The following is a 12029-nucleotide window of genomic DNA, read 5'->3' as shown; positions in this document are numbered from 1 at the left end:
TTTTTCCAGACAGTCCTACTCCCTGAAACTTCTGTAATAAGAGTATCTCCGAGGACTTTGTTTTTATTAGATTTTTAAAACTCATACTGGGAAAAAATAAAATATTTGCGCTAAAAACGATATCCTCCCAAAGCTATAAAAACAAGAAAAATATAACAACCGTATGTTTGCATTTGGTTACAGTACTTGGGTTCGGAAATCACTTCTTACAATGGATTCAAATTCACTTAAAAGGCAATGCAGTTTTTAAAAATAAAGTTTTTTTTATATTAGAGGCCATAAAAATAAGAAAAATATAAAAATACTATTTTCAGTCTTAGAGTGCTTGTCTCTCAGAATCTTTTTTCTCAAGATAGTTAACAAATACAGATGTGTGGTAAGTTTTAGAAATTAAACTACTGTTACAGTATTGAGTGTAATATATATGGTTTATATGGTAAAACACTTGTTATTGTCACACTTCATTCTGCCAAGTATTTGTTTGCTTGGCTCCATAAAACAATGGTTTCTATATTTCTACAGTATCAAATACCTGGTACTGTTAGTTGTTTTTTTAGAGATTTATTTATTTAAGTCATTTCTCTACCCAATGGGGGGCTTGAACTCAACCCTGAGATCAAGAGTTGTATGCTTTACTGACTGAGCCAGCCACGCGCTTCTATTTAGACATCCAAAGCACTAATAAGTCCTTAGTTCTTCAGTTTACATGCCTATCTGCCCAATGAGATAGAGTTACTCAGAGGAAGAATTATAGTCTTGCTCTCGTTTTTAACTAAGACAAAATGTCTTATTCATTTTTTAATCTTCACAGCAAAGTAATGGCCATCACAAAGGCATTCATATTTGTAAATGATAGTCATAAATCATACCCTAGAATTATGTAAGAGAATAATATGCATACAAACTAGAAGGGCTATAGTAAATACAAAGATCAGATAATTTGAAAGACTTCAAACAATAACACATAAAAAATGTTACAAAGGAATCCCATTGAAACTTAGATTTTTTAAGACTGATGTTTCACTCTCTAAGTAGATATTTACAATTCTGTCTCCAACAATCATAAAATGATGCAGTGCTTTGTGGATATCTATGGATTACTAGAATTTATAGATTATCATCTCAAATGAAATTTCAGATAAAACTGACTATAATGACTGATGTCACAAGGGAATCTACTTTTTCTTAATTTATTATACCCATTGTGTGCACGAAACTGGCTTTGCATAAAAATAATTTGAAGAGTTACTATGTAATATTAAGGGAAAGAACAGGATAACAGTTGTTTATGCTAGTGTTTCTCAACTATTTTATTAGCATTTCCCAAGAGTCTTTTAGAATTTTTTTCCTAACTTCCTCTTCATGAAATTTTAATGCCACAGATATACTGTATATCTGTTTATGTGCTCTACGTATAGCTAGCTGTACTTTATGTAATAAAAGGAGTTAAGCTTTATGCTTAAAAAGAGCTTAACTTTTTATTTGATATAAGGTTGTGAATGACTAAATATAAATTTTTATCCTTTTGAACTTAACAGAATTAACTTAAAATTAAATTAAAAGCTATTAATATGTAACTTAACCGTGTAACTATAACTGCTGAGTAATTTATTTATATAAATTAAATATCAAAAAAAATCCTATTTAAAAATGGGCAGAGGACCTGAACAGACATTTTTCCCAAGAAGCCAGATAGCCAATGGACTCATGAAAAGATGCTCAACATTACTGATCCCATCAAAGATGGGATCCCTATTTAAAAATGGGCAGAGGACCTGAACAGACATTTTTCCCAAGAAGCCAGATAGCCAATGGATTCATGAAAAGATGCTCAACATTACTGTTCCCATCAAAGAAATGTAAATCAAAACCATAATGAGGTATCATCTTACACCTGTCAGAATGGTTAAAATCAAAAAGACAAGTGTTGACAAATACCTGGAGAAAAAGGAACTCTCATGCACTGCTGGTGGGAATGTAAATTGGTACAGCCACCATGGAAAACAGTATGGAGGTTCCTCAAAAAACTAAAAATAGACTTTTTAAATTTACCCAAAGAAAACAAAAACACTGATTCAAAAAGATATATGTACCCCTATGTTTACTGCATCATTGTTTATAGTAGCAAAAATATGGAAGCAACCTAGGTGTCCATGAATAGATGAATGGATAAGGAAGATGTGATACACACACACAATAGAATATTATTAGAAAAAGTATGAGATTTTGGGGCACCTGAGTGGCTCAGTGGGTGAAAGCCTCTGCCTCCGGCTCAGGTCATGATCTCAAGGTCCTGGGATCGAGCCCCGCATCGAGCTCTCTGCTCAGCAAGGAGCCTGCTTCCATACCCCTCTCTCTGCCTGCCTCTCTGCCTACTTGTGATCTCTGTCAAATAAATAAAGAAAAACTTAAAAAAAAAAAAGAAAACAAAAAGTATGAGATCTTGTCATTTGTGACAACACAGATAGACCTAGAGAATACTATGCTAAGTGAAACAAGTCAAACCCAGAAAGACAAATGCCATAAATTTCACTTACATGTGGAATTTCAAAAAATACAAATGAATAAACAAACAGAACCAGACCTATAAATACAGAGAATAAACTGATGGTTGCCTGAAGGGAGGGGCGTGGGGAATGTGCAAAATGGATGAAGGGGATTGGGAGATAATAGGCTTTCAGTTATGGGACAAGTAAGTCATGGGGATAAAAGCACAACATAAGGAATAGTCAATGATACTGTAATAGCTTTGTATGCTGCCAGATGCAGCTACACTTGTAATGAAGAAAACATATGCATATTCTTGTCAAATCATGATGCTGTAACCTGAAAATAATGTAACACTATGTCAACTATACTTAAAAAAATTATAAAGCATTACACGATTTAAAAATTAAAATATGTCAAGTTACGTATAATAAACATATAAGAATAACAATGTAAAATCAAGTCTTAAAACATTCAAACTATTGTATTTCCAGCAAAAGTAACCAAAAAAATTAAATAGGTCTTAAAATTTTAGGGAACTTGAGGTTTTGCTTGGTAAGAGAAAATAATGAAATGCTAAATAATCATTCATATATTGTCATTATGTTCTCATTTCAGCAACTGATATAATTAGTGATGGATTAAATAATTTTGTAATATTAATCTATTTTTATTCATTCTCAAAGCCTAAGTTATACACAAAAGTACTGAAGATCAAGCATAAATATCTATAACACAGCCAACAGAAGCCAGCAGGCACGTGTAGCCACCTTGTGTGAAATAACTTCAAGATCAAGCAACTGATGGAATGTCATATGATCATAACCATCTGCTTTTCATTATTTTGTCAATGATTACTGATCATTATGCATTTTGTATATTTTTCATGAATCTTACTGATAGTAATACTTGTGTGATACCCAAGGAATCCTGAAAGAAATTAAATATTAAGAATAAGATTTTAGGGGCGCCTGCGTGGCTCAGTGGGTTAAAGCCTCTGCCTTCAGCTCAGGTCATGATCTCAGGGTCCTGGGATCGAGCCCCAAATCGGGCTCTCTGCTCAGCGGGGAGCCTGCTTCCCCCTCTCTCTCTGCCTGCCTCTCTGCCTACTTGTGATCTTTATCTGATAAATAAATAAAATATTTAAAAAAAAAGAATAAGATTTTATCAGAAAAAGTTTAACAGTGGACAGTCACAATCCTTATTTTGTTCTTATTCCTGTGAGAACCAGTTTTTGCCCCCTTGGAGCAACACTGCCCCTACTGAGAATGCATGGTATATGTCACATTACATTAAGATCTTTAAAAATACAAGTAGAAAAAATAACAAAATGCTAGCACTGGTTATTCCCTAAATGATTTTTATTTCGTCTTTATATATTATTCTATAATAAGCATGTACTGCTTTATAACTTTTAAAAGAGTAATTAAAATAATTATGGCCATGTTTATTATGAGAATTAGATTAACCACAATCATTTTGTCTTAATACCTCACAAGTTATCTAGACAAGCTTCACTGAAGAAACTACAAAATATGAGAGTATAGTTTCATATATCTAAACCTATGTTTATATACACTTACTAACATTTTTAGCTTAGATAGTCGAAACATATGCAATGTGTTAAGTGTGATACATATGGTTAAGGATGGTTAAGTGCTCTTCTCAAAGTTTCATCATTTTGGGGCACTTGGGTGGCTCCATCAGTTAAAGGGTCTGCCTTCCACTCAGGTCATGAACCCAGAGTTCCAGGATTGAGCCCAGCATCGAGCTCCCTGCTCTGTGGGGATTTTGCTTCTCCCTCTCCCTCTGCTCATGCTCTCTCTCTCTCTCTTTCTTGTTCATTCTCTCTCGCAAATAAATAAATCTTAAAAAAAAAGTTTCATCATTTTCTAGGATCCTATAATAGCATATGACCAAAGACATGCTCATCCTCCACTGTCTCTCTTTTTTTTTTTAAGGGAAAAAGTTATATTTAAATATACAAAGGAAAATGTAATCCATTTTTACTCATGAATGCTGACATGAAATTTCTGAAAATCTGGCTTCACTCATAGCTCAAAATACTTTACTATGGTAGTTATATTATTTATGGGTCAAAAAATGTTCAAATAAAGAGAGAAAGCCCACAAAAGCCAAAGCCTATGGATTTTTTTTTTCAGCCCAAATAAAACTGAAGAGTTCTAACTTCTTTCAGCTTGCATCTTGAAAAGGATTAAGTTAAACGCTGACAGAACTATTTAGCGGCAGCGTCGTCACTGTGGCACGCAATACATTTGCCACTGTGGAAGTCACAGCAGCTGTTAACTACCCAGCCTCTCACGAACCTTACTACATATGTGATGAAAAATGACGGACTTTGAAAATACAAGAAATGCAAACAGAGCTGATTTTAAGAAGACAGGACAAAAAGTTTGGTCTGAAATGAGATGATGAAAAAATCTTAACTATTGTCAACAATGCTACTTATGTGAAGAAAAGCTCACTAATTATTAGTCCTGCCATTCTGCTCCCACCTATTTTTTAATACCCGTTGACTTTAACAAAACAAGTCTGAATGTATCATAAGTTAATTCTTTATCAGTTTTCATGTATCATCCTTTACCTTGGTCGACTGGCTAAAAATTATACAAGCTATAAATTAGCTTTAAACAAGCTCTGAATCAGGTTAGAACTGGTTTTCGAATTAAAGAGCCTTCCGTATATTACAAGTGGCTGTCATTTTATTACCTCAATCAATTCTGTGTGGCCTGAGGTGGAAGAAAATGAATGCTGTCTTCATTTGCAATGGGTTTATCTCTTACAGCAGGCTCTGGAAATCACAACCACAGCAATGAATTGAAAGCTAAAGTTATATTTAACATTACCAATGCAGGAAATTGTGCTCCTTAACAAAGTTGAATTTGCAATGGAAAAAAAGACAATTCTTTACCGTGAAAAATATACAAAAAATTAACACTTGCCTAAACTTAAATTTTTATGGAGTATTTAAAGAATTATAGTTAAAGCCAACATTCTATTAAAATAATTTTAGATGGTCCTCAAATGAAGAAAAATGTGAAAATAAGGAATGCACTGTTCTCAGTGTTTTGGAAATAGTAGACTGAAAATACATATATTTCATGTTTATCTTAATGAAAACCAATTCTTTTCTTTTTCTTGTGGACATGCATGTAAATGGAAGAGTGAATCAGGTACTGGTAGGCTCATCAACATTGTTATCAGACTCTAAAACACGGATAAAATAGCCCCCAAAAGCCCTGATGAGTAAGTATTATTATTGTCTCCATTTTATATTATTTTTTTTTTTAAGATTTTATTTATTTGACAGACAGAGACTACAAGCAGGCAGACTGGCAGGCAGAGGGGGGCGGGAAGCAGGCTCCCCGCTGAGCAGAGAGCCTGGCGCAGGGCTCGATCCCAGGACCCCGGGATCACGACCTGAGCCGAAGAGAGAGGCTCCAACCCACTGAGCCACCCAGGCGCCCCTATTGTCTCGATTTTAAAATGAGGAAATGAGGCAGAGAGATTAAGTCACTTACCCAAATTTATATAGTTACCTATACAATATGATTGTGAGTCTGTTCTTGAAGCAGACTATTTGACTATGATTACAGGAAAACTGAGAACATCTAAGGGACCAATTTCTTCTTGCACCACAAGAAGTAATGAGGGACACTGATGACAGAATAAAAACAAGTTTACAGGCCTTAGAAGGCTATGTCAAGTGAAGAAAGAGTTCTATACCAGTAGACAAAGAAATCAGGATATTTCTGTGCAAGTGCTCATATAATGTAAGAATTATTAGTCTTTCAATGAAGCTTACTTTTATTAGAAAGGACTTGTGTTTCTCTCCCGAATCATTCACTGTATATTGTTATACAGTTTGAGTTGACTTATATTTTTTACAAAATGCTTTTAAGTACATATATTTTAGCACTAAGCTTACTTTTTTTAAGACTTTATTTATTTATTTTACAAACAGATATCACAAGTAGGCAGAGAGGCAGGCAGAGAGAGAGGAGGAAGCAGGCTCCCTGCCGAGCAGAGAGCCCGATGCAGGGCTTGATCCCAGAACCCTGGGATCATGACCTGAGCTGAAGGCAGAGGCTTTAACCCCTGAGCCACCCAGGCACCCTAAGCTTATTTTTAGTCAAGGAAGAGATTTAATGACAATGTATAATAATTTCTTAAGTGCTCAGCGATAGATTAATGAATGACTATAGGAGTACTAACTAGCACTAACCTGGTCATAGGTCTGCCTAGCTATATAACTAGCTATATAACCCTAATGTGAATCTGAGGTTACTTCTCTGAGTTTTACCTTCCTTATCTGTAAAACAAAGCATTTGACTGGAACTTTTTTTTTTTAAGATTTTATTTATTCATTTGAGAGAGAGACAGAGACCGAGGGAGCATAAGCAGGAGGAGCTACAGAGGGAGAGAAGTAGGCTCCCCACTGAGCAGGGAGCCCGATGTGGGGCTTGATCCCAGAACCCTAGAATCATGACCCGAGCCAAAGGCAAATGCTTACCAGACTGAGCCACCCAGGCACCCCCAAACTATGGACTTTAAATAGTACCTCATTAATTTTAACAAATGTACCACACTAAAGCAAGATATTAATATAAGGGCAGGAATGAGGGGGCATATGGGAACTCTCTATAATTGTCAATGAGTTTTTCTGTAAACCTAAAACTGCTCTGAAAAAAATTTTTATTTAAAACAAAAAAAATTTAAAAACATATTAGTAACTGTTATATGACTTGTTAAACAAGTTTAACAGTTTCCTCCTTAGAAACTGTACACAGTTTTTCACTCCCAAGGATTCCCCCACAGTACTTCAAATACCAGAAAGGTCTTTGAAGTGTGGTAGCATTATATTTCCCTGGCTTCTTAAAGGTAGGTTTTAACTATGTAATTTGTGGAATGTAAACTGAAGTGATGTGTCAATTTCCAAATATGATTTTAAAAGCCATTCTACAATTTGTTGTATTTTCTGCTACAGTGCCAAGAACTATATATATATATATTTATATATATATATATAAATCTGTGATCAGCTTGGGTCCCCAAATTACTGTGATATGTGGAGTTGCTCTGCCAATCTCTAGTGGCATGTTACTTGCATGAGAATTCAACCTGTGTTAATCTGCTAAAAATCTGGGATTTGGGGGTGTTTGTTGCATAACTTAGTTTATCCTCACTTACATTCTAGTCAAATCCTACCTAGTTTTCATAATTCCATTCAAATGATGTATTATTCACCAATTTCTTTTTGACTCTTGGCGTTGAAAGCAAACTAATGTTCCTAATCTCTAAATTCCCAGAGTACCTTCTCTATACCTTCAAATGGCATTTAACGCTTTAAATCTTGTATTATGACTATATGCATACATGTCTTATCTATCCTACTAGAACATTAAGTTCTTTAAGGGCCAGATTCATGTCTGATTTTTTATTCAAAGATTTTATTTAGTTGAGAGAGAGAGAGAGAGAGTATGAGTGAGAATGAGTAGGGGGAGGGAGGAGAAGGGCAGAGGGAGGGAGAGAAGCAGACTCCAAGGGAGTCTGACATGGAGCTCCATCCCAGTATCCTCAGATCACGAGCCAAAGGCAGACCAAGCCACCCAGGTGGCCCAATGTCTGATAATCTTAGTGTATCTCAAGCATCCAGTACAGTGTGCCACTTATCTTTTGAATACGATACAGATTTTCATTCAATGAAATCAGGTTCCTGTTATAGACATATTGACAGGGCCAACAAGATAAAGAAAATACTGGTATAGTATTTCTTCTCAATTTATGTACAAAAAATATAAAATAGACATTTTCTTTTAGATTAGTTTTACCCTCTTAGACAACCCTGGTGTTCTTCATTCTGGAGGAAACGATTTCTTTTTAATATAAAACTGTATCTCTTTTCTAAAGAAATATACTATAATCAACAGGTACTCATAAATGTTAACAGAAATGCTAAGTGAACTAGACAGGAATAGAAACTATTCTAAGAAAAGATACTTTAAAATTTGCCGAACAGATATTTTCCTTATGTCTCTTACTCTAGGTCTTTTATGCATATTTGGGTCATAGCTGGCAGAAATTTATGTTTCAGACATCATTTGTTGTTTCAACAAATAGCCTTGGGCATCTAAGGCAAAAAGTAGAACTATGCTACTTCTACTGCCATTCAGCAAAATAAAACTTTAAAAAATAATTTTAATAACAACTAATAGGAAATGAGCCAGCAGTAAAGAACTAGTAGAAGCAATTTTAAATCTATCTTGGAAAAAATTGTATGTAACAGAGACTCCTTGTCTTCAAGAAAGTATGGAAGAAATACTCTCTGCCATGCACATTTGTAATCTAGCTGGTAAAAAGAACCCAGACATAAAAAGATAAGTAAGAATCCAAAGAAACATGTACTAAATGCCAAATGAACATTCTAGCAAGGAATGAAAAAGAAATTCAGTCTAATCCTAAATATTAGAAATGGAAACTTAAGCTGAACAATTAATTTAAAAAATACCCTCATATTTATAATAGAGGAGAGTGAAGCAAGAGGGAAGAGGGAGAGAACGGGAGACAGAGCTATTTGCAGTATTAGTATGGAGGCAGATTTCAGATGGACTTGGAAGTCACGGATAAAACCCCGATGTCTGTCCTCTAGTATGGACAACGGAGAACTCCTTCCTGGAGTTATCTAACCTGGAAGGACATGTGAAAAATGGTCTTTCAAAAATAATGATTTGGAAAAGTTTGTAGATTGGCTTAATGAGAATAGAAACCTAGATTATAAAGAGAAAGGTGATTTTGGGAATAAGGAAAAAAAAGTAAACAACATTCCCACCCCACCCCACCCCACCCCCAGCTTTGGAGAGAGGAAATAAGGGACTGAGGTAGGGGAAGTAACAAAAGTTTAGTAGGAGAAGTATGAAGGACTATTTCTAAGGTTCAGAGGAGATACATGGGGATATGGGCCCTTTTCCTCAATGATCTTAAGAGACAAAGTCATCTTGAAAAAATGAGGGTGTTGGAAATAAAACTGAGACTTGAAATATGTGGCAAAGATTTGCTACAGCTCTTATAAGAAATTTGATAAGGAGCTCACAAGTGAACATAAGTCCATAAATTCCTCCAGTTATTTCTGGCCAGAAAACAAAAACAAAACCACAAAAAAACAGTTAAGATGAAACAGTACAATGGATCCAGAGAAAGCTGGGGAATTATAATAGAGGGCTCTAATGCTTTTTTAGAGTGTAATATTAAATGCCCAAAAAATACTTTAATAAGGGGAGAGGGATAAAATCAGAAGGAAGATGAGGGCCTAGGGGTCTTGAAGAGTTGAGGAACTAGAAGAATGTATTTGAAGTAGAAAAACTAAGAAAAATCATAATTTGAGTTATGGAGATGGGGTATTTGGTATACATTAAAGGATTTATGGGGTAGGTGAAATTTTCTTTGTCATAAATGGTTTGAGATTTCATTTTTGTAAAGATACACACTGATAAAATATTTCAAAAAATATTTACGTCAGTCTCACACATATAAAAGAGAAAACAAGACAGCAAAGGTGAGACGAGAGAGCAAGGATTTCTTTAGAAGAGGAAGTTTAAAGGGAGTCCCCCTAAGAGAAGGATTTTCTGAAATGTACTCAGAGAGTTTGCCCCTAGGAGTTTGAGAGTCACAGAGACTGAATGGTGACGCCGCAAGCCGCAGTGGTGGAGCAGCAGAGAAAAAAAAATCAGGACCCCAGATGGAATGCCTGCTTTTCTGAGCTTGCAGGGCAGGGCTGTGTGTGTATGTGCTTATTTTAGGAATGACAATGAGATGTGAAAGACAGCAAGATTCTAGTTATCCAGAAAGGGATTTAGCCAAAGAGGACAGAGAGACTAGCGGGAATGAGGTGATGCCAAGCAAAGAGGAAACAAAAAGAACTTAAATTCTAAAAATGTGTTGTAAGTAATGCACAGGAGAAGGCATCCAACTCTCACTCACATCAAAGGAACTGCAGGTAGGCAAGCCTTAACAATATGACATCACCAAAAACCCACAAAAGCAAGCAAGAAAAAGACTCAAAGTCCAGTATGGCCTCCATCAAACTAAAGCTTTTCCAGTTTGAAGCAGGCCTCAGCTCGGGAGAGGAGAAGTTTTGAACTTTTTGAGAGAATGAAGCCTTGACATTATACCAGACTGGATTTTTTTATATTAAAAAAATGACTATTAACCTTAAGAAGACTGGAAAAGCCAGAGATACCTCCTAGAGTCACTGGAGAAAAGCAGATCCAACACAGCTTCTTTAAAGGCACAAGGAAGAAAGAATTAAGTTGCTGTTTGTATCTTGTCTTAAATTTTTTTTAAAGATTTGTATTTATTTATTTGTCAGAGACAGAGAGAGAGTGAGAGAGAGCGCACAAGCAGGGAAGCACAGGCAAATGGAGAAGTAGACTCCTGCTGAGCAAGGAGCCCGATGCACATGCACGATGCACGCTCAGTCCTAGGACCCTGGCTGGGATCATGACCCGAGCAGAAGGCAGCTGCCTAACCCACTAAGCCACACAGGCATCCCTGTTCGTATCTTGTCTTAAATTCAAGACGGAAATTTACTTATATTTGAATAAAAATGAAAGATCAGTATTTTAAAAAGAGGAATCTGGATAGTCTTCAAAGCATTTGACATGGAGAATAGATAAGACCACCTCTATTGGGGCACCTGTGTGGCTCAGTGGGTTAAAGCCTCTGCCTTCAGCTCGGGTCATGATCTCAGGGTCCTGGGATCGAGCCCCGAGTAGGGCTCTCTGCTCAGCGGGGAGCCTGCTTCCTCCTCTCTCTCTCTGCCTGCCTCTCTGCCTACTTGTGATCTCTCTCTCTGTCAAATAAATGAGTAAAATCTTTAAAAAAAAAAAAACAAACCACCTCTATTTTCTTATATAGTCTACTTAAAATTAATTTGAAGAGTTTTTATTTAAAGGTATCAATTTCAGTCTGTGGATTTTTTTTTCAAATTGCTACAGTGAGTAAAAATAATATTAATTTAAAAAACAACTAACTATATTTGACACTATTAGGGAGGTTCCTATCCTAGGGAAGATTTTACTAATACAGGACCACAAACACATAGAGTATTCATTACACCTCAGGGGGAAAATGAGGATGGGTGAACGAGTAAGGAAGAAAAAGCTGGTGTATTTTGGAGCAGCTAAATCATAAAGAAAGTTTACCTCACTGCAAAAATTAGGTTCATGAGTAGTAGACTTGGGAACACTCAAAAGAAGTGGGGAATAAGACAATACTTATATAGTCATTATGCTGGAAACAGGTTAAAGCTTCCACATTGTCATTCAATGTCACAGGGAAAAGACAGACAAGTGTCTAAATTATATAGTACTTCACCTTCTCGTAAAAGAAGGGAATGTTTTCTGAAAATACCCATTTCCTTCATAATCCTAAGTGACGTGAAATACAGAAAACCTAGTGAGAAGTAAACTTAATGACTGGATACTAGAATACATTTTAAACTGAATTATTAAGTAATTATTTTT

The 12029-nt window shown here is 35.6% G+C and overlaps 1 protein-coding gene across 5 annotated transcripts in view; it reads right to left on the bottom strand.

Moving 5' to 3' along the window:
• Positions 1–12029, bottom strand: part of PHF14 (PHD finger protein 14) — a 236083-nt gene that overhangs the window by 65785 nt on the left and 158269 nt on the right. The window contains exon 19 of one of the 5 annotated variants that reach the window (XM_047694286.1): positions 5213–5299. The exons of the other annotated variants lie outside the window; for them this stretch is intronic. Within the exon in view, the coding sequence (XP_047550242.1) occupies positions 5288–5299 (12 nt within the window). The 3' untranslated portion in view covers positions 5213–5287. Of the gene's footprint in view, positions 1–5212; positions 5300–12029 lie in introns of those variants that run through there. 5 annotated transcript variants of the gene reach the window in all.

This window comes from Lutra lutra, chromosome 11 (genome assembly GCF_902655055.1).
Source record: "Lutra lutra chromosome 11, mLutLut1.2, whole genome shotgun sequence".
In the NCBI taxonomy this organism is placed as follows: domain Eukaryota; kingdom Metazoa; phylum Chordata; class Mammalia; order Carnivora; family Mustelidae; genus Lutra; species Lutra lutra.
Note: the sequence above shows the minus strand (reverse complement) of the source record. Positions and strands in the feature narration are given on the sequence as shown.